At 32.0% G+C, this 24,230-nt stretch overlaps 2 protein-coding genes across 3 annotated transcripts; one reads left to right on the plus strand and one right to left on the minus strand.

Moving 5' to 3' along the window:
* Positions 1–4,094: 4,094 nt before the first annotated feature.
* On the plus strand, positions 4,095–7,386 carry Arl1 (ADP ribosylation factor-like 1). Its single transcript, XM_088227720.1, has 4 exons — positions 4,095–4,276; positions 4,405–4,621; positions 4,863–4,974; positions 5,538–7,386. Exons 1-4 carry the CDS (start codon positions 4,273–4,275, stop codon positions 5,745–5,747), a joined length of 543 nt encoding a protein of 180 aa, XP_088083846.1. The 5' UTR covers positions 4,095–4,272; the 3' UTR covers positions 5,748–7,386.
* Positions 7,387–7,500: 114 nt separating this feature from the next.
* PolD1 (DNA polymerase delta 1, catalytic subunit) lies at positions 7,501–24,230 on the minus strand. Of its 2 annotated transcripts, XM_088227716.1 has the most exons (18): positions 24,022–24,230; positions 23,824–23,929; positions 23,587–23,730; positions 23,361–23,501; positions 21,906–22,162; positions 20,497–20,726; positions 19,074–19,228; positions 17,244–17,401; positions 16,195–16,431; positions 14,426–14,591; positions 13,137–13,345; positions 12,498–12,759; positions 11,220–11,496; positions 11,005–11,134; positions 10,462–10,711; positions 8,579–8,708; positions 8,105–8,375; positions 7,501–7,687 (listed from the first exon to the last, which is right to left on the minus strand). In XM_088227716.1, the coding sequence occupies exons 1-18, from the start codon at positions 24,069–24,071 to the stop codon at positions 7,591–7,593; spliced, it is 3,270 nt and encodes a 1,089-aa protein (XP_088083842.1). In that variant the 5' UTR covers positions 24,072–24,230; the 3' UTR covers positions 7,501–7,590. The 2 variants fall into 2 exon arrangements, with proteins under 2 accessions (XP_088083842.1, XP_088083844.1); XM_088227718.1 differs by lacking the exon at positions 16,195–16,431 and having other exon boundaries at positions 24,022–24,210.

Below are 24,230 nucleotides of genomic sequence, written 5' to 3' on the forward strand. Positions count from 1 at the left end.
AAAAATTCGCCAACGCAAAAGTTGACGCGAAACACGAGAAATGATTGGAGTATTAACAATTCGTAAATCCTGCGAAACAATAGTTACAGAATTTCCCCTAATACGTTTGTTAATTTAGCATGCCATGAAATTAAGTAAAAATAGCAATAATTTATATCACTACTTACTCTACGCCTACTTTTTCCTCTACATGCGTAATACTCATCGCTCCGGTATGAAAAATTACCTCCAGATTTTAAAATCACTTCCGAAAATGATAGCCATGAATCACAAGCTATTAAGCACTCCTGATCTTTAAATTCTGACACATTTAACGTACGTACACATTAGGCGGAGATGCTCTTTTCGATTAATCGCCTGGGCCCCGATTACAATGGGAAGTTAACATTTATCTTCAATTTTATCTACAAAGTTAAATTAAGTTTTCTATATGAAAAGCAGAATATGCGTGCATTTTTTATTTTAAACATGTTCAATTACAAGTTACCGATAAAGGTTTTTTAAATATTCATGCAAATATGCTCATTTTCGTACACAAATATCGATTTTTCTTTATGGACAGTCGAAGATAACTATGTTAACTTCCCAATGTAATCGGGGCCCTAATATGAGGTTCTGAATGACTATTTACTATTCAATCTCGACTGAGAGATTGTGAATTGTGAATTGTGACCATACTAACCATCGGTGATAAGATGGAAATGGCCTACCAGAATACTACAAATAACTGCAAAATAAATCTTCTCGTGATAATTCTTGATGTCATAAATTATATGCATAACAAATTTATGGATAAATACTTTTAAGGGATTTGTGAGTTCAATGCATTTATGTACTGTCCATCATATTGCAGAACTATCTGCAGATGAATGCTCCAAGCCCGAACTCTTCATCTAAACACATACAGAGGCAGTGAGTTCTGTTTATAATCATCGGGCCGCGATATAAGGCAGATGCTCAAAAAAGCAGAGAAGTAAAACCCAAATCGTTAAATATTTTAAAAATTAAACTTTTGACAGTAATTTTTTGTCTATTACAATAATTTCCTTATCCGCACCTAGTGGTGCAAAGGGTACTGCATTGGTATTCCTATCAGAGCGCATTTCGATAGTTTGTTACACGAAGTCAAGGTAATCAGTCGAACTCTTCAGGGCCGCGATTATGAACGCTATCTTCATCGGTACATATCGAAACTAATAACGAAAATGTGTATATTTGTATAAAACTTCAAAGTATCTTCGTCAGTAACCAGTAATTAAACATGCTCAGAAAAAAAATGTAATATATTTTATTTTCAAACGGAAAACCTAATTTTACTTTGTAGATAATATTGAAGATAAATGTTAACTTTCTATTATAATACGAACTCAAGTGTCAGTCCAGAGGCTATCAGGTATTGCAGTATATAAACGCCTTTTCATAAAAATAATTTATGTCAACAATGTTTGATTATGTCCAAATGCTTGCAGACTGGCTGGATTTCCTCCCTAGGGAGTTGTTCATATTTAAATTTATTTCAACAGAGAGGGAAAATTTTTTTGAGAAGGGAATATGGAAGTCTAGGCATTTACAGGGCTTATGACCTGTCATTGGCTGGTTTAAGTGGCCACTTTACACACTGTGTAACATTCACCATTCTGCCTATGTTTGAACATCCACATTTCCTCAACTCTTCCATCTGTTGACTTTTGTGTTTCCCTCTCTGTTGAAATAAATTTAAATAATTTATGTCGTTTAATACCTGCCGGGAATCGAACCAGCGACCTCTTACATGGGAGTCAAATGTGCTAATCACAAAGCAGAAATTTGAATGCCACATTTGAATGTATTTTTTAAAGAAATGCCTACCGCGATCCCACAATTTTCACTAATATTTCAATTTTGTGATAATTTTCAGTCAGCCAAAGTTCCGAGTTTCGAGAGTAAGTAATAATAAAGGCATCCGGTAGTTTGATTTCATAAATAACATTGAAGTCCGACAACGGACTCAACAGCTTCCTAGAACGAGCGTTTTGAGGGTGCGGTGGTGAATCTGGATTGGACACGGGTTGCGGACGCCCCGGGTGCGCCTTAACTTAACCCAAGTTGCCTCTTCTTCATACCTACGGGCTTCCGACGTCCTGGCGTCCTAGAAGACCGTCGATGACGATCTTTCGGCTTTATTCGGCGAAATTTAGGGACGCGGGATTGACGTGGAAGGAGGCACGAGTGCTGGCTAGTGATAGAATCTCCCGAAGGCGAGTAGTAATTTCCAAATGCTCCACTTGGGAGCGGATGTGAAAAAATAATGAGAAATAAGTAATTAGGTTGTGATCGGTAAAAGCAAACACTGGATTTTCTTTTAAATCTTTCAGCTAATAAGTACCTTGTACGTGTACACGTTGGATATGTTTATAAATCATGTTTCCAATTAGATTCTAACGAGTGTATATGTAGGTATGATTCTGTTTTATTATTTATTTAAAATGTTATTTTTTCTCACAGTAATTTTATAATAGTAAGATATTTTTTAATTTTCAGATCTGCTCAGATGCGGTTTGCGCGTTAATATTATGACAAGCTTGGTTGTATTTTTATAATAATTTAATGGGACTTTTTTATGTTGAAGTATTATTTTATATGATACTTACCTAAACATTACCAACCTACCTACTCACGATTTTTTGTGCAAATAGCATTTTTATATAAGGTACAAAACTAAGTACAAAAAGTTGAGTACGCCTCATGAGTAGTGGTCAGTATGTAGGTACCACGCAGGACTGTTGAAATCGTTGACCCTGCCATTCCGACCAAAACAAGTCACATTTTCATAACGGGTTGCCGAATTATTCTTTTCGTAACTGGACAAGGGAGCCGTCACACCCACAGCTGCCAGCCACCCTTAAATTTGATCTAAGTTATTGAGATTTATTCTCATTTCCACTAACTTAGATTTATGAATACACTACAGAACCAAAATAAACCAATAGAACTTACGTTTAGATTTAATAAATAATAATAATAATAAATAAATAATTGAATTAATAATTAATAATAAATAACTACGTGCTTAGAAATACAAAATTTATAGAAATTAAATGAAGTAATGAATTATATTTTTCATTGAGGATTGTGCGAATTTTTATTTGATTCCTCACATTCAAATTTACAAACATTTAATGCAGTCACCATTCGCATGCCTATTTTTAATTAAGTATCGTTCAAATATTTTAAAGTAACATTTCACCTTTCTTTTATTCCATATTAAAGTCTTAGCTTTGTCTTACCATTTAAGTTTTTACATGAAACGATTTCTCGATTTATATTTTTTACTTAAATGTAAAAAAATTCATTCGTTTAGCCACGTCTTTGCTATAGGTGTCATATCTGTTATGGTTGCTTGGGCTATGTACTGTGAATGCCTCTTGAGACTGAAAGATTTAACCATGCTTGCTGACTTCTTTACAAATTTTCCGTAAAGGAAAGCATACTAAAATCATAATCAATCTAAGTCCGCTCCCTAGTTGGAGCATATGGTGGCCACAAAGAGCCTCCAGGTATCTCTGTCGGCTGCCAGCTCCTGTGTGTCCCCCTAAGTCAGGTAACGTCACGTAGTTCTGATATGAACTGGCGGCGAACAGTCAACAGCGGACGTCCTGGACATCGATAATCTAATGCCTTGTAAAGTAGACGAGCGTGGTGGCTCTCAGGGGTGGTATTCTGAGTCTTCTCTAGAGAGTAGTTATTTGAGGATTTTAATTTTTTGCACGCGACTTCACTTTGTTTCATATATGGCAACACTGATAATTAAACGTACAACGAAAAATAAATGTCGAATTAAAATCAATATTTATAGAATCGTATTACGAAAATAGCGTTCTACAAAAAATAATAATGTCAAATATTATTTTACCGTCACATTTTGTGTACGCGGATATTTTTCTTTTCTTTTTTGTTTATTGGCTTTTCGTCTCTTCACCGAGTAGGCGCAAGATGAGAACATTTGAAATATCGTCGGAATGTACTATTTTCTAGTCACTGGTCGTTGTCAAATTGACAACATGGCAAACTAAATAGGTTTCCTAACCTGCTTACACGTCAAACATTATATGCTTAGAATGTGACAGTTGCAATCGTGAGCATGTTATCCTAAGGCATTTTACGTCAAACGTTCCATTCTAAACTCTAGTTATCGTTTTTCCGTCTGAGACTGATTCATTTACTTTAGTGATATATTTTTAATTTTTACGTTTAAAAACTCGTTAAATATATGAAATAGGATTAAAAGTAATCATGGGTGGGTAAAAAATACACACAAGCATCCAAATATGTGGAATATATCTTATTATTCGTTAATATCTCTGACAATCGATATTTAGGTTATGTACCGCCTTCTGTGTTTACCGTATGTTTTTTTCTTTTCAGGAGGGTTATTTAGCTATTTTAGGGGGCTTTTAGGAGCTAGAGAAATGCGTATACTTATTTTAGGACTCGACGGAGCGGGCAAAACTACCATTTTATACAGACTGCAAGTTGGTGAAGTAGTCACTACAATACCTACAATTGGTTTTAATGTAGAGCAAGTACAGTATAAAAATCTGAAATTTCAAGTTTGGGATCTAGGAGGGCAAACAAGCATAAGGTACACATCTTATTTCTGCACCAATTGTGTTATCAACATTTGTAGATTTATTTAGGCCATGTTTACCACTCTAAATATAATTAAGCTATTGTTTGTTCCCATTAAATGATATACTCTACATTATACTTCTCCTTCAAGCCTTATGTAAATAATTTCAACAACTGATTTGATGTCTATTTATTTTTACGTCATTTTTAGAGTTTTTAAATATGAGTAAATAACCCAATTTGACATGTTTTAGACCATACTGGAGGTGCTATTATGGAAATACAGATGCTATAATTTACGTAGTGGACTCCGCAGATAGAGATAGAATAGGAATATCAAAAGATGAACTTATACACATGCTTAGAGTAAGTTCTGATGAAAATTTCTAATTAATTATGACGAGAGTTTTATTTATTTGGTTGGTATTTTTAAAGTTTTCAAGGGGTTTTTACAAAGTGTGTAACAAATAATATAATTTGCAAAATAATTCTATTGTGCTTCTTAAAATAGTATTGTATAACTAAAGATGTCACCGCAGTAAACAAATTTTCAGTGAAATTTACTGTAAAATTTGTGAATTTTGTTATTATTCATTCGAGTGTGTTAATGACAACTGTCACTAAGCAGATGCGATACAGTTGGCTAGGTATTACGAATGCTTCCTGAGAGCCTTAACCACGATTGTCTAGGCACTAGGTTCTTTTTTCACTTTACAAGGCATCAGGTTCTTTCCTCACTTTACAAGGCACCAGGATTTCTCGATCCTAAACGTAACGGCTAACGGTTCATCGGCAATTCACGTATGAACTACGGGACGCGGACCTGATTATTATTTATTTAGTTTATATTACTGGTATTTTTCTAACATTGAGATGAGAGTATTGCCATAATCATGAATAAGATTGAATATTGTAATGTTTCTCAACAGGAGGAGGAATTGGCAGGAGCTATTTTAGTTGTTCTAGCAAATAAACAAGACATGGCAGGTTGCTTAACGGTGGCAGAGGTTCATCAAGCACTCGGTCTAGATGCCCTGAAGGATAGAACATTCCAGATTTTCAAGACTTCTGCTACCAAAGGAGAAGGGCTCGACCAAGCTATGGACTGGTTGTCTAATGCTCTCCAGGCTAAGAAATAACCTTACCAAACTATGCACCTCGAGCCTTCATTAAGTTAAATTTAATATATGTGTATTTTTATTAAGTAGCTTACTTATTTATAAATTTATACAGAGTTACATGCAACCGTGATTTAAATTTCGATTCCCTTCAAAAAATTTTGCCTAAATTTGTTGCCATGAAAATTTTTAATAGAGAAGTGGAACAAGTTTAGAAATTTTCAGTTCACATTATTGTTATAGTAATTGAGAATTAATTTGCATAAGGATCCTTTAACAGTTTGTCGTACAATAGTCTTAATATAGATTTTAAAGAAATTTGGACGTGTAAAATAAGTTTTTTATTTTTTACATTCTCTCAGTATTCCAATAAAATAAGAAATATCGTTTTCAGTGTGTACGTTGTAATTTTGCAGTGAAAGATTGTAAGTGGCCACTTATATATTATGTATTTTTAGCATAGCTATTGCAAACTAAGCAAATTAAAAAATATTTTGTATTGATGCAGTAAGTTCATTCATTATATGTGATATATTTTCTTATTTGAAAAGGCTAAAAATATAATTTTTGGATTTTAGCAGAATTTGTAATAAATACCTAAAAATGAACCTGACAAATATTTAAAGCCCCTCAATTGAATATGAAATAAATATAGTTTCTTGCCATAGTAGAATATTGTATTGAGGATTAAATTCATTTCATTGTATTCTGCTTATGTAGCACCGACGACCAATATTTTTATTGGCAATAAAATGTATTTTTTGTACTTAAGTTTTAGTAACTTGAAAATCATAACTGCATACAATACAACTTGTTGGAGAGTTTACTTTTCTGAATTTAGGCCAAATATGCTGTTAATGCTGATTTTACAAACATACAATAAAGTACTTGGATTTATCATCACGTAAATAAAATTATATTTATTTTAAAGAAAAAATCCATTGACTTGATGTCATTTCATATGCGTTTATATTATAAATTGTAAATATTTTATTTTTTCTTTTGAAAGCAGAATCGTGTTAGGATGTCATGAAATATTGAGTGTTTATTCCGTGTATAACTTGTTAGATTATCCTCAACTCTCGCTAGTCTCAATACTTACGTCAATCCTTCATGTAGATTAAAAAAAATATGTGGGATATAAAAACTATAATACTGTAACTGTTTTACAATTATTTTGAATGAAATGATATAGCCATTAAAGACTACCAAAACAACTTGTTCACCATCATCAGTCTAAATGAATAAATATGTAGTTTATAATGTAAAACACATATAAACATTTAATCAGCGAAGAGAATTAAACCTTATCTCATAATGTCTGTGACTTGTCTTTAATAAGGAGTGAATTGTTTATCAGAGAAAGACCATTTATTTTTACAATGCTCTTCTTTGCACACATGGTTGACAAAGTAAAGCTTGCAGCTATTTTTAAGTTCATGATAATAACATTATTTGTTAAATTAAAATGCATACCAAATTGTGATATGCAGACTTATTTATATAATCAACCCGAATATGCATATACCTATGTTTCATTATCCTATTGTTTGATTACAAATCTAACAGGTATACTTTCTCCTCACTAAATATTCCCTAGTTAATACCTATCTAATAAAAGTTTATTATTTATCTCATTAAATTAAATGTTCAAAAGAAATCACAATGTTTTATTTTATTTATTTTTCTTATTTAAATTGCCAAATACCGTTCAGCGGTGCTAAACTTAAAAACCTTGATGCAGTAAGTGATTTCTAAAAGAAAACAAAATATAAACAAATATGTTTGTTTATTAAATGAAATAATATTAAAACAGCTTCAAAAATATTATCAAATCAAATTGTATATAACTATGTACTAAACACTACCATACTGGGTTTCCAAATCTTTGCATTCGTTTTTCTTGTGCGTCTAGTTCCATACCGACTTTTTTTCGCATGTAGAATATTGGACAGTCTCGGCTATAAAGGAATATAATGGTTAAGCACAGAAGCACAAATTTCCTAAAAATACATGCACAGGTGTTTATGCATAAATATTCTGTCCAGTCTTGCAATAAAATATTGCCAATTCAACCATATGAGACATGTGTATGTAGCAGTAATTTCTTAGAACTGGGGGTCAGTGCTATGCAAGCTCCCGATGTCACTGCAACCTGTGAAGATCTATTGTGATAAAAACGTTTGGTATATTTTATTTAATCACAACATAAATTAAATTAATGCAATGATTCAGCGTTTATTGAAGCAACCAGGAACGACTCATGCATGTGAACTTGCGCTGACTTGATAGAAAATTCATGTTGAGTCAGGACGCTTGTAATCTAATCATCAATGCGGTTCCTTGCAGAATAATATTATTATTTTACCCCTTATTACCTTGTGCACAAAACTTCCTCGTGAAGGCTTCCCTGACACCTCTGACACTCGGTCCATAGCCTGGAGAATCTGTCTTCCATGGATCTTAATTTGAGGACCTCGTTTCCAAATAATTGTGGTTCTTTGGTCATACAATGGTCGCACAAAGCTTTCTTAGAGTCTCCGGGAAGAACAGTCTTGCAGCCCATGCATGTTTCTTTCTTTTGGGTAAACGCTGCTAACGCACCTACTCGCGATGTGACCATTGCTTTAGTTCGGGTGTGATCTCCTCCTTTAGGAATACATTTGAAGGCCATCATTAGTTTTGATAAAAAACGATATTATATTAAGAGTAAAACAGTATTATCAACAGTAGAGCTCATAGTGATCGAGAAGTATTATTGTGATTTATTCAATCAACATCATCATTACTTAAAATGCACCCTAGAACTTCACTTATAAATTCAATTTAAATAAAAATAAAGGAAAACTTACTTAATAATAATGATTCTGCCTTTTCTCCTAGAATAGGTTCGAATATTCTGAGCAAGGGTTTAGACAACTGATTTTCCAGATAATAGTTAAAGTCTATTGGGATACTGTTTTCCAAAACGTAGATGGGATCCTGAAAAATTACACACATCTGTAAAAGATTTTTATCTTGACAAAAGTGATAATTCACTAGTAGCGTTATAATAAAATATGGAATTATTTCTTAATTTTTATATATTTACTGTACGCTATAAAGTATGAAATTTCATTAGTATATATTATTATTCTTCTATTCAATGGATGCCCTGTTGTCCACAATGAATGATGACACGTATTCAGAAGGTCAATTTTTTGTATGCTACCAGTATTAGTTTTAATTTTTTTGAATCGCAGCTATTACTTTCCCCAAAGTTTGACACCAGTAAGCTAAAGAGATAATAATATAAAAGTAAAAGTTGAAAAGTTTAAAAGACTTTAAAATCTTCTTGTAAGATGTTTTGAGTTTTTTTACCGATAAGTAATTTTATCCTTCTATATACCTATCTACGATGCAGGTGTTCAATGTCCGAACCTGAATAATAATAATATTATCTTTCGCGAGATAATGAGGTTTGCTGTCGAAATTCAAAAATTAGTTATTTATTTGTACATTACCATAGTTGTATTATTTTTTTACATTGCAAAAATAAGTAAGTACCCATCCTAAATAATATACGTATATTTTTTATTATTATTGATAACTTATCTAGTGCCATTTTCATAATACAATACGTCATACATCTAAGTACTTGCAAATCTCTCTACCCAAACTTCTTATGTCTGATAAAGTTATTTGAATAAATCCTTAGCATATTGGCATACCTTAGCATCCATGATGACAAAATAAATTGTTTTACTTAAATTATCAATTTTTAGTCCAACTTCAATATTACATAGAACTTTTTTGTGAAGCGCGCTTGGGGTATTATATTATGATACGGCGCTATATTTTAAATTTTTATTTTTATTTGTTCGTACAAATACATATATATATATATATAACAAAAAATAATAATAACGTATCCCAAACTCTATGAGGCCAAGGGCCCTGTGTTGAGTTGAGATACAACATAATAGAAAGTTGAAGCATGTACATAATTAAATAATAGCAAAAATTAAACATTATTACATAAACATATATAAGTTATCCATTATAAAAACATATACATAATTGATTGTCTATAAATTGATGGAGCGCAGGCAAGTAGTGGAGAAGCTGTAAACATTGTAAAACCCAAAACAAGTCTGAATATTTTGTTGAAGAAGAAAAAATAAATTGTGAGGCCCAGAGCCGCATTTCTAGGTATCCAAGACCCTAACCTAAGAAGGGCCGAATTTTCCACAATGTAACAGTTGATGATAGCCGACTGTTTCCTACTAGTAATGAATCATTTTCATCCACATATTGCCAATGAGAGATAATTTTTAAGTCAATGTACCAACACTAAACTTAAATACATGTGGAGATTTTTCAATGAATCATAGGATAGCCCATCTGATGGCAAAAATACGGGTAAAAAAATTCTGCTCACTGAGATCTTTTATATGATATCTAAGATTATTTTTTATAAGGCTTCCTAACCAATTGGCAACTTGGTGTAACTAAAGAAAAATTTTGTTTTAAATTCCGTAAAACGTTTTAAAGGCAATTATCTCAGATTGAGCTTTTTTGGGATTCATGGTTTTGCAATCAGACGGGCGAGCTAAGGTATTCTTCAGCTTGTTTCCGGGTATGGCACATATACATTGCATGTAGGATGCATGTTAAAAATATCACTGTGTAAGGAAAATGGTGTAAGGGTTTTACTACTACTGCGCAATCGACCAAGCAAAGCAATTTATCAAACCTCAGCTTTCATGTAGGCGGGGGTATTTTTGGAAGCTGCACATAACACATAAGGAACTCTGTCTCCCAACTTAGGTGCAGTTCCTGGATCTCTTTTCCTCATCTTATTAGCTAGCTCTACGTGGGCCTGTTTTGCTGTGTAATCACTCTTGGTTAGCTCCTTGGTTATTACTAGTTGAGATATATCAATACGATTACAAAGAAGGTCCGAAATTATTTGTTTAGCAAAATTGACAGCACCAGTTGGATCCCTAAAAGTTAGAAATTTCCAATTACATAAAAACACATATTTTATCAAATAGTTAGTTAGTTCATTTGGGCTTATCACACTTTAGGAAATCAAGCTCTTTTTTAAATATTAAATATTTCATAATGTTCACAAATAAAAATCAATATATGTTGTAGATTTAAAAGTTCTATATTTCTAAAAACAGCTATATTTTCACAGGCTAACATAAAGATGCAAAAATGTACTTAGCATAATGCTGTATTAAGTATACGCGTTAAACACAATACGTTAAGTAAAGATAAAAAATAATTTTACCTATCAATCAACAATTTTTGAAGACATGTATTCATCATGTTAGAAACTAGTGGAGAATTATCTCTCCGTACAGTTTCTATACCTTTGCAGTCCATTTTATCATATTTATCTGGTCTTGTAAAATACAACCCTACGGAAAAAAATAGTTAAAGTTATAACAAATATTACATAACATTAGTAATTAACTTAATTTTATTGAATGGTGAAATAAATACCTGCATACCGCTTTTTATTGATAAGTAAGTAGGGATAATAAACTTTCTCAAATTCTAATTTGATTGGTTTTATGAATTTTGCAGATACAAACTCAGCAGCATCTCGTCCTAGCTCCATACTTCTCTCCAGAGATTTTACCCCAAACTTGACCATCACAGAATCAGTGTCTCCATATATAACTGTGGCGTCTTCTTCATATCCATTAGCTTTCGTGTACCTTTGTTCTACTTCCTGCTTGGTTTGTTCTATCATAGTGCGACCATATGCTGTAACACTCTGGAAAATATATTAAAACACGAATGAGCAACAGAATGAAATGAAAACATTTAAAATGGCTGAATTTGCTTATTAATTAAACAGAGAAAAAATATTTATAGGCACCAAATACATTTTAAACAAAAATAATACTGTCTATAAAAAAAATAATAAAGCAATCAGGAAAACCGAAGATTTGTCTTGTCACGATAAATTAGAAAAACTATGTGAAAACCATATCAAACTATCTCGATCAAGAATTTTGTACGAAAATTTAAATTTGACGAAACTATTCATCAAATTCTAAATCTTTCAAGGCAATTTCTTGGGATATTTTATAAGGATATATTATCTCAAAAGAATTTCTCCATTTCTGTTGAGATATGTGTAACTTATTTTTGCAGTGAATTTCATAGGCTATTTGTTGGCACCAAATGATACAAAAAGAAAGCAGACATGGAATAAGTAAGATGTTCTATATGTAATCTTTTCATGAAGTTTGTCTATTTTGTTTTTTTTTTTAATTATAATTATTATAAAACCAAATTAAATTAATAATGATAAAATCATCATCATTTCCCTGTCAGTACCCAGTGGTGCATAGGTCACTGCATTGGTACTTCAATTTCAGCACACCTAGAGGTAAGGAGATCAGTCTTATGCATCCCATGCCAGTCCGAGAACAATGGAACATTGCAATGTAGAACCAACTTAAACCCTAATATTTCACATCCACTTTGCCAGGAATCAAATCTAGGACCTCAAGCATGGTAGGTGAACGTGCCAACACTGTACTATGAGGCAGACTTATCTCCACTTGATTTCCTTTTCAAAGATTTTTACTTGAGAGTAGCCATCGAGTCGAAAGCTGTCTTACAGGGTTTTGGTTTTATTTAACACAGAACTGCATTCTTCATCTGAGGGAACCAAAAATATGACAGACAAGAGGGTAAATGATAAAATGATCTGAGTGCGGTAGTTGGTTGTGTTAAAGTATAATTTAAAGCGAAAAAAAACATTACCCCTGATATCTCCAAGCAAGGTAGTTTTCCAACTTGAGCTCCAGTAAAACCATATACTGAATTAGCGCTGATTTTTAGGGCAAGCTGTCTTCCATCCAGTACCGACCTCTTGAATGGATCTTTCTCATCCTTCAGTTCCGTCTTGGCTTTCTTCCTTGCGCTCAGTAGAGACTCGAGGATCTCGGGAAGAAGTCCTTTCCGCACTGATGCCTTTACAAACAAGTTGTTTGTGGGAGTTTTAGCTATTTTATCATCTGTTAAGCTGAAACCAAGACAATTCAAGATCAATATCATAATACTATAATTTAAATATAAAAACACATAGATCAAAACAAAATAAGTCATTAATAATCTTCAATATTCTATCTAGGGAGATAATTAGAATCAGTTACATAGCTTCATTAAAAAAGACCAGAATATTTTATTAAATAGTAAACAGGTGAAGTTTTTTAATTTCAAATATTCAAACTATATTTTATAAATTAATGTTACAAACTAATTTGAATGTTTTTTAATTTGACAGTTTTCACTATTTTTTAAAACAAAAGATTATGAAAAAACCCTACACATTTTGTTTTGAAAAATTCAATACGTGTTTGTAAATAAACAAAATGAGTTAAAATAAGTATACATATTTACTTGAGTTTATCCTTTAAATTTATAGGTAACAAAGTGGTGTAGCATAGATTATGCGCCATCATAATGCTGGGGTATAGAGAAGCGAAATCCAACGTAGAGATGGGATCCTCATAGTAACCTCTCTTGGGTTCTATAACAGTAGCTCCTTCGAACTGTTCCTCGGATCCAGAACCATGGTAAGCAGGCATAAGGTATCCAACAGCTTTAGCCTGGAAGCAGGGATGTAATACTTAAAATATAAACATTGCCTAGTACGTGAAATAATTCAGTCAGATAAATCTCTTCACAACAATAAAGGTTTCAGCTCTTTAACTTCGCTAAAATCAACAAATGGAATAAATGAAGAAAAATGGATGTTCAAACATAGGCAAAATGGTGAGTGTTACACAGTGTGTAAAGTGGCCACTTAAACCAGCCAATGACAGGTCATAAGCCCTGTAAATACCTAGATTTCCATATTCCCTTATTTAAGGTATTCTCCATCCCTGTTGTAATTTGTTAAAATATAAACATTTGTACATTAAAATTGTACATTTTTTATTCTTCATTCCACCTTCACTCCCAATGTGGAAAGCATATAGCCACTACCAGTCGTCTTTACTCGACCCTGTCCTGCGTCAGCTCCAATACTTCGCCCCGGGATAGTCCAGTCCCCCGAAGTTCCGCTGAATACAGGCATCTGTGGCCCGAGGGTTGGCAAAGAAGTCAAGTGGAGTTGATCTCATAAGGCGACATTCGCAATGCATGACCCAGCCAATTCTAGAATTGCATTTTCAAATTACGATTATCAAAGGCAGTTGCATTTTCTATCAAATCTCTTTATTTTTGTCAAAGTCAAACTACCTGACACCAAGTAGGCATGCTAGAATACTTTGAATACTTTATTTGAAAACGTTTATTAAGATTTGAATGGACTGCAGAATTTTGATGTATCGTATTATCATCGCTATAGTATTTTAAAGTTTTGTAATTACTCCGCCAGTGACATCACGAATTGTGGTCAGTGAGTTGTGGCTGGTGAGTTGTGCTGACATATAAAAATTGAACCTCGTAGCTGTCAAAATATACTAAACGTTGAAAAAAATGGCTACCCGGAAGTCAGAAATCTATCACAATATATAACACTATAGATAATGTGACATTCTTATTGCGTGTGAGAAAACATTTTTTATATTTAATTTCCCGTAGCACTGAACTTCCCCTTCAATGAAAACAAGTACAATCATCTCGGATTGGCATTTTTTGAGATACTATAGTCATACATTGGGTGTGCGATATAGTGTAAATACCTTTCTAAGCAACTGACTGACAACTTTGATCTGTTGTCCCCGAGTGAGAAGGCAGGTGAGGGGAACTCCAGTTACTCTCGCCATCTCCATATAGTTAATGACACACATGAGCTTGTTTAATAATCGTAAAGGCAAATAGGCATCTTTCAAGCAGTACATTGCAAGTCTAAAATAAATAAAAGACATTTTATTTTCGATTAGAGAAGTTAACTACATCCCAATTGCTGAAATAAATTATAATAACCTCTTACAAAAATCTGCATTAATGTAATGAAGTTTAGATTACAAAAAATAGAACTAGGTTTATTCATATATTGAGTTTTTCTACTGACATTTCTTGGTGGAACTGCATTTTAATTATAATAATAAAAATACGTATATAGTTTTATTCCACTTTTATTTATAATTTTTTACCAGTGACCGGGTTTCGTCGTGACCGACATCCTCAGACTAGTCAGATGATTTATAAATAAAAGTGGAATAAAACTATATACGTATTTTTATTATTATAATTAGGTTTATTCATATTAAATCCTCTAAGGAAATCAAGGTTAACAATTTAAACTAACATCTTCATCACTCATGCACCACACCAAACACCAGTTAAAAATTTCAGGTTTATAAATACAAAACCATAGTTAAAAATATTGACTTTGTGCAATTCCTTTTTTAGAGACCGTTGGTATTGTTTATCTCTGTATGAAACATCATCCTTTCATTAATTTAGTATTAGTAACAATCTATAATAAATCAATAAAGAATTACTGTGTATAACATTCATATTAAATATGTGTTGTTGTCAGTAAATCTAGACGGTTATCCACAAAAAAAACAACCAACAATATTCTTGTGTATTTTGGTAGCACTGTTTTTGTAAATTTCTAATCCACTCTGTTCAATAATGTAGTTTCCATTATAACCTTGTTATTACTATCTTCAGGTCAGCTAGTAAAATTATTACGGCATCACTCTAAGGGGGAGCAGTTTCCCCACACATAATAGAATTAGTTTACTTTGACCTGTTAGAGACCCTGCAGTAGAGTAGATATGTGGACGTTCCAACTCTGGTGCGAATTTTAATAACTGTACTGCCTTAAGTACTGTTAATACTGTGAAAAATCACGTAACAATAGCGTTATTTGTATACAAAAACTCTTTCGAACTAAAAAGTATCAAGATTTGAAAACATTTAAATGGTTTTTTTTGTCTTTAAAGAATACACAAAGCTTTATTTTACATATGACTTTCAATTTATTAGAATAGTTCCTTCCTTTCCCCTGGTTGATAGGCTTAAATTTTTTTTTTTTTACTAATTAATAGAACCCCCTGGCTTCAAACTTGAGACAGAATATAAAATGCCTTATTTTAAACCAACTGAGCTTAGTCAACTTTAGTTTTTTAAAGGTACTCTAAGAGCTTATGGCAACCTATAAAGACAACCCGACAATGTGTATATTAAAAATGCTGTGTCCTGATAATAATTCTATTGTAGCATTTCTTGGGCTATAAACATAATTTTTTGACACTACATATTTATTTGCTGTTGATTTAAATACCCTTGAAGCTCACAAAATTACATGCAGACAGCGCAGAGCCTGTAATACTCAAAGTTCAACTCAAGACAATTTATTTTAGTTGATGTATTGCACAAGCTACAATAAAACTGATAAACAAAAATGTGTGAAATGTCATACCAGGAAGATGCTTTTGATATTGAACAAAATGTTTTTTCTTAAACTTATCTTAATAATTTTCGTAAAATTTTTCACCTGCGCCTTGTCTGATCACTCTCATTCTGTAAATCAGTAATAATACTATGGTGGACATCTTCTTTCTGTTCTTGGAGAAAATGATAGCTGACAGCATTGAGTGTGTAGGAACGTAATTTGTAATCTCGAACAAGAATCAACAGTAGATCAAATGGTACTCGGCCTTCAATGTTAATGTTTTTATTTTCCCTTCGACCCATTTGCTTCGATTGTAAGACGGAATCTTTTATAACTGACCTGAATAAAGAAATGGTAGTAGTAATTTCAAATAACTGTTAAAATATAAATAAACAGTGAATAATTTCCCAATTAACAACTGTTAAATTTTCAAAAAAGTCAAAGACAAAAAGGGAATACATAGTTGTCCTACCCTATTGCACAAATATAACATTAGCAGACCACCATTTCTTAACAGTTTTTCGCACATTTTTTAATGACGGATGATCCATATAAAGTATTTATTTGTATTTGTTTTTTATATTTGAAGCACTAACTTTGTGGTTATTCATTATAATAAAATAAATAAAACAACAACAAAACATTTTTGTGTTAATTGAATTTAACTACATATCAATATTTTCTGTTTTTATTATTTTTCACTTTCGCTTAACGAGCCAAATTAAGTTGAGAAAAAAAACATTTTTTTACTAAGTAGCATAATTATTTTTAAATTTATAATTTTGAATTCCCACGAAAACCGTGCACTAGCCACACCCCTAATACGTCACGATTTGTGTAAATTTAGAATTTTGTTTGTGACTGTTTAAATTTAAATACAACATCGTCACAAATCTTGAAGTCACAATTATCAAGGCCAAACATGTTGCGTTTTTGCAGGGACATATTTAAAAAATAAATAAATTTAAAGTTATGTATGAAAACATTTCTCCATAATATATCCTTATTGATTTTGATATACGATTAATTTATCTAAATCCATGTCAAATATTTTTATTGGTATTCGTAGTATGTGATATTTCTCAACTGTAAAATTAAAAATAAAATATCCATGGGTATTTAATTACTGTTACAAGAAAAGAAAAGTATACCTGATATCCTTAATACGCCCAAGGAAGTCGAAATCTTTAACTTTTAAATGCTTTGATCTGTTTAGTAAATAGGGAAGATCGAAGTTGTTTATATTGTAACCGGTTATCACATCAGGATCTAGTTCTCGGATGAATTCTGCCCATTTCTCCAACATTTCCTAATAACACAAAAGTAATAAATAATTATTACTGATGAAAATGGCGTTTTCACCGTAAAACACAAAAAGCTGTTGAATATGATATTGTGAAAATTGTTTCACCTTTCTAAAGCATTTACAAACAGCAAACATTTTTCTGTTGGTTTATAAATTATCATATTTGTTGACTATTTAAATTAAATTATTAAATTAGTTTAAACAATGATGAACAAATTTATTATAAATAATCTATTTATTATTTAATCACTATCTATGTAAATCTACAATACCGAGAATACAGAAAAAACTAGGGAATTTTTTAAAATTCCAATTAAAAAATTACAATGTAAAAAAAAACCTTTACAATATGGAATTTTTTATATTTACCGTTGAAACAATATAATTTCATTATATAATGATATTGTATTACCAAAATGGCACTGTATAAGTCATCCATAATCATAATAATAATAATGTAAAATGCTTCACATTAAATTTTCGGGTTGAAAGGGACATCTACGCTCAAAATTGAATTGTCGAATATAATATAATAATAATACATACAGTAAAACCTCTAAAATTGTCAAATATAATAATAATACATACAGTAAAACCTCGTTTTTACATTCCTCGATTTTACATTTTCCCGCTTTTTACACAGAAATGTTCAGGACCCATTTTTCGTCATAAATTCTCAAACAAATATTCCCCCAATTAACGTTTGTTACATTTTTCATCACCCTGGTTTTACGCTTAAAATTTTTCGGAATTCATTTGATGTGTCAAAAAAGCCAAAATTATGTCATAATAATGATGCCGCGGCCCATGCGCCACCGCGTGTGCCACGCAAATTAAGAATAAAGACAGGTAAACAACTAATAAAGGATAAATTATTGTCTTAACCTAAATTCAAGGCAGGTGCAGTGTAATTGACCTTTTTGTTTAAGTGTCTTCCTTTAGGGTTAGTCCTAGTTTTCATATGTACAAGTCAATATGAAAAAAAACGTCATATTGACTTGTACAGATCATGATAAGCAGTTGACAAACGTTAAGAAACAATAAAGTTTTAATATCATTAAATTGCGATGTTTAAAAAATAACAATAGAAATACTTAAAGTTATAAAAAAGATGGTTTAAAAAGTTGTCATAAAAGTGGAAAAAATATTGCCGCGATATATATGACAGTTGTTTGATGCGATAGAAAAAAAGTGATACAGTATAAATAAAATTTCCCAACATTTAGGGGAAAAAATATTTTATGTTATTTTATGCAAATTCAAAATTCTATTTTAATCAAAATCAAAAATAATTTTAACATGCTGTTTTTAAATCAAATCAAAAAACAGATTACATATTATTCTTTGAAAAAATATAAAAATATTTTTAGTGAAATCATTGAAAATAGGTAAAAAAAATATTGACAATTTCCACTTATCACCGTTTTTACAATTTTTCTGGAAGTATATGTACACTAGTGTAGCGTATCAATTTTATTTTTATGTAATTCCTATTTTTCCATACATTTCCTCAGTTTTACACTTTTTTTCTTGCTCCCTTGAAAAACGTAAAAAAGGGGTTTTACTGTATTCATATTTTAAAGCACTTCATTATCTGTAATAGCGAATGCACTAAAAAACGGGAAAAGGACAGTCAATTTTTTTCTTTTATTTCTCTCACGTGGAAAAGGCTTACCTTTTCTGAATGGTAGCTAAGGACTTGAGATCCGACAATGGGAGCACAAGTATTAAGAGTGAACACATTTCTGATGAAGGGCTCCGGTTCTCCCTGGCGAATGACCATGTTAGCAATTTGGATTACAGGATCATGTTGTGGTTCTGGAAATATTCCTAAAATAGGACATTCACAAAATATTTAGTTCCAGGGCCAGACAGTAAAACTTTAAGAAAATTTTCATGGTCATAATTTAAGAAAAAATTCTAATAAAGCTTCCCTAAAATCACACTTAAAAAGTGTATAGACATAATAATATCTAAGCCTTTAGGCATTGGTTTTCTTAATGACTGCGCATAATGAGACAGTTCAGTGTTTTTGAAAAAAATTAAGTATATAGTAGACTATCAAACTAAGCAACAATTTTTTTTTTGATGTATCGTACTATCATCGATACGATTTTTTAAGGTTTCGTAATTTTTCAATTACTCCGTGCATGACGTCACTAATTCTCTACCGTGAGTTGTCCTGATTGGTGGGTAGGCTTCCCGGAAACCTATCACAACACTCTATAACTATCATTGATTGATTTAGATAACTTGTGATGTCATTTAAAGTAGTTTATTTTTATTAATTTTTCATACATTTTAGAAAAACTTCGCCATACAATAAAATGCTCTAATTTTAACTTGTGTAAGAAAACATTATTGTATCCAATTTTCCGTATCATTGATAGGTAATGAACACAAGGGCAGAAAGAAGATAAGAAGATAGTGTAGGTCAGTTTTAATGAAGTGTCCATACTATTAATTTATTGAAATAAAATTTTAGAATATGTATGATTGGTTTTGAGTGATTACTTGTTGGAGCGAGCCCAACCTGCATGAGATCACTCAAAAAAGGCCACACATATTGATAACAGTGAAAGTGAAAATCTACGCACCTGTTTAAAATTCAAAAATATTTATTTTTCAAAAAACATTTTTTTTTTAAAGTTAAGATAAGAAATACTTCTCACAACTTTATTATTTAATTATTTAGGAACATATTTTTTTTTAACCATATTTTGAGTATGTCCAAATCTTTGTAGACAAGGCTGGATTTCACTCCCTGGGGAGTTATTAAGATTGACATTTATTACAATAGAGAGGAAAATGCCTATACTTCCATATTCTTTTCTAAAAAATGTTTTCTCTCTTAGTTGCTTTTTAATTTTTTATTAAAAAAGTCGCATATTTTTGATTTTCTCATATATTTATGTTTTGAAATAATTTTCAACTGTTCGTAAATAAACATGATAGAAACTGAGAATCAAGTTGTGGAATCAAGAGTGGAAGCGAAATTCGTATTTATGATCTGGAATCCACTACACTACCGATATATATATATATATACCGAATAATCTGCAATTATTTCATATTTTGAAAAGAGAAAACATACATACCTTTTCTACCAGCACACTCAATATCAAAACTGAGGATTCTGAATGGAGCCACCTTCCCCCACTCTCCGTCCGGTGCATGGGCTATAAAAGCGTTCCAAGCCACATCTACCTCCAGTTGGCAGCGAGATTGCAGCTGCAGTGGACTGTGCTCACTTTTTGTCCTCATTCTCCACTCTCCAGCCTTCAGCTCTACCCAGCTACACCCTACCACATCCGTGTCCACCATGAACCTGATTAAATTAAAGAAGATTGTTAGTATATTAACTGATGATTAGAACATGACATGTATCCATGAAACTAATAATATGTGGCTAAAAAGTGATAGAAAATGAAGCATATAATCAAGTATAATAAAATTAACATGTTTTTCTTTTTTTTAAAGATACTGTATATTTAAGGAAAAGGTCTGTCTGTAATACATACATTTTTTTAAAAGAAATATTTGAGTTCGTATTATTTATCCAAATATTTTCATTTTCAGACCATTTCATAAATAAATTGTGCTGGAAAAATGGTAATGGAGTTGTGGTAGTGGGATTTGAACCTCGGACCCTGATTCACATCACTACCACGGGACTACAACCCGGTTCTACTACTTTTAATAAATTCCATTGGTAACTTTTTCTTTCTGATACATTTTTAAATGCCTAGAAGGTTTTTAACGAGACAAGGTGGCTAAAATTTGGTTAAGTGACTTTTGCTTTTTTATAATCTGGACAATGCAAGCTATAAGAGTTAATGATATGAAGGAAATATTAAAAATAATTATTATAATGTGATTAAAAATTCATTTTGATTAAAGAAATATTTTTTAACATATTTTTTTTATGTTTTAACCCTCCCTCCCCGGTGATGGTAGCTAGTACACATTGCGTCTAACTACATGTCCAGTCACGTAGTCCAGAACTAGCTACTTAGTAGCTCTCGGGAAGTTGGCGCGGGTGCATGTTTCGCCCGAGTCGTTAGCAATACCCAATGGTTTTTTCATGTTTTCAACAGTTAGATTTGAAATATTATCATCTTTGAATTAAATTATGGTTAATTAAAGCCATTCCCTATAAATATTCCATTTGCTCTTTCAAATCCCTTATTTTTTAATGTGTAGTGATTACACAGCACCGTAACGCGCGGGTGTTTTTAGGACAGTAAGGGAAAGGTTAACATAAAAAGTCACATAGCTAAAAATAAATAATTCGGATTTACGCAACTTTTTAAAAACTAAGTTACCTTAGTGATGTTTCCCTCTTAAGGAACATAATTTTCCACTTCGAATGGAATGTTTAACTCAAAGGTGTCATTTTTAGGGTTAGGGACTTTAGCCTGAACGACCGCAATATATATTATATCGATGCAGTAACCTATGCACTATCGGGTGCAGATAAGGGTCTGATGATAATGACGAATATTACCTGATGTCAAAATCAATATTTGATTCATAAAACGAGGGGTCCATCAAGGAGAAAGAGTCAGCTCCTCTCTCGATGAGTCGCTTAGCCGGAGCGATGAGTCGAGGTAGTGCCACGGATATTTTGGCAAAGTTTACCAAGTCATCTCCTTTATAGAACATTAGGGAAAGGGCCTGCACCAACTTCACTTCCAGCACAGCATCGGAAATCTTTTCTTTATTTGATCGCAAGTCTTCAAGAACAGCTTTGTTTAAAGAAGTCTAGAAAATAAAATACAAAGTTGAAACAGAGGTGATAAAAAATTGGTTAATTGGATGATATTGTACTTCATAAACACAATTTCCATCATTATCAATATTACCCTATTGCAAAAAAGTAGCTATTTGTAAAAGTCATATTTTGACATACGACATTTTTTTGTATTCATCAACTTTATGCAAATTTAAAAAAAACTGCAAATTTTCATAGTACGTCAATTGTTTCCAAGCACAAAATCGGCATGTATCATACCCACACTGTGTTTTTGCTTATGAATCTATAGATACTGTGTTATTAGATAAACACATTATATTGTTTTTAACGCTGAAATATTTTTTTAGTGTTTTTTGCTTTATTTATTTATATATATGCCCAATGGGCATTTTGAAGGACATATTTATGCATAGAAAATTATTATAAAAGGTAGAAAGACACAATGGTAAATAGTAGACTTGGTGGGAGTGGAAGCGGGAGAGGGGTGTTTATAATTTAAATTGATTCAGTGATCGTATGAAAGAGGACAACTTGTTATCAAAGAAATTAAGACTGGTATGTTTGTTGGCAGACCTAAGAATTCTGGGCATAGGGGAATGAAAACCATAGTTAGTTCTGTGGTTATCGGAATGAAATAGTAAGTTTTGTCTGAGGTTTCTAGTTGGGATATTTAATTTTATTAATTAGACAATATTGTAGTCTGCATTACTTCACGGGTTGTTTAACCCATTACGAAATGCAGAATATCAAATGGTTTGAAATTTCTAATAGAACATTACGTCACATTTAATTCATTATTAGATTTTTTTCGAAAAGCTGCCTTGGTTATGAGGGCAGTATGGCACTCCAAATACAGCGTATTTAGATCATTTTTGATGGTCAATAAGGTGATCAGTTTACCAGATCACGCTCAAGGTGCGCCAGTCCGGGAAAAATGAAATACTGCAGTGCAGAACCACCTTTGGAACCATTTTTTCACATTCACCCTGTCAGGAATCGAACCCAGGACCGAACGCACCAACCACTACTTAATGAGGCAAATATCTCACTCGATTTTCTTTTCCGTTTTACCTGAGAGTAGCCACCAAGTAGAAAACACTTGTTCAAGGTTCCGATTCTATTTCACAAACAGAACTGCATTCTTCTTTATCCCACTGGATACAGAAACGTAATTTTACAAATATCACGTAATGCATAAATACATACTTTCAGATGATGGCAGGAATCTTTTGTAAAATTTTCTGGTACTGTGACATAAAAATATGGTGTAAATCCGTGCACATGACAACAGACTGAATTTCCATTCATCGTGACTCCAAACATCCTCATTATAGGTACAGGTCCTATCTAAAGCATGAAAAATAATAACATTAAACTTAATTTATTGTATTTATAATATTAATGTAGATAAAACTATATTTATTTGTTTTACCTGTGATCCTGGCATCCCAACCAAAGGCTCCCCATTATAATGATCGATGTCCAATTGTTGAAATGTTAAACCATCTGCATTAGAATTCAATTCTGGCGGAGAAGGCCTTGACCATTTAATATTTGTATTTCGAGTTTCTGGACCCTAAAAGACAAGCTCATAATGTGATTCCATCAAAAAAGTATAATACGGGTCTTATTAGAATAATAGTGTACAAACATAAATAAATAAACATACTTGTCCCAGTACAACATCGTGGGAATGTGCTGGTGATTCTGAAAAATCCATTTCAGATAACTGTTGTTCAAAGGAGCTTGGGATTTCATCGTCATCGTCTACACTTCTAAAATAAAAAAGTTATGTAATTAATAAGCATGCAAATATAACGTAAATTTGGACAAAAGGATGCTATAATAGTTGCAAGTTGCAACAAACCGCAGTTTCTTAGAAGGAGGCCCTTTGAAAGAATGACGTTTTTTGTCCATTATAAAAACACAAATATTTCCGTTTGACAGTTAAGAACAATATATAAGTAAATAATAACGGTTTTGACTAATTATTGTAATTGGTTCACAAACTGCGATAACATAATATTACAATATCGCTCGACTCTCGACTTTGACAGAAAACGATTTTTCAAAGAC

This window comes from Micrasema longulum, unplaced genomic scaffold (genome assembly GCF_059751315.1).
Source record: "Micrasema longulum isolate JH-2025_06_02 unplaced genomic scaffold, ASM5975131v1 h1tg000531l, whole genome shotgun sequence".
NCBI lineage: Eukaryota > Metazoa > Arthropoda > Insecta > Trichoptera > Brachycentridae > Micrasema > Micrasema longulum.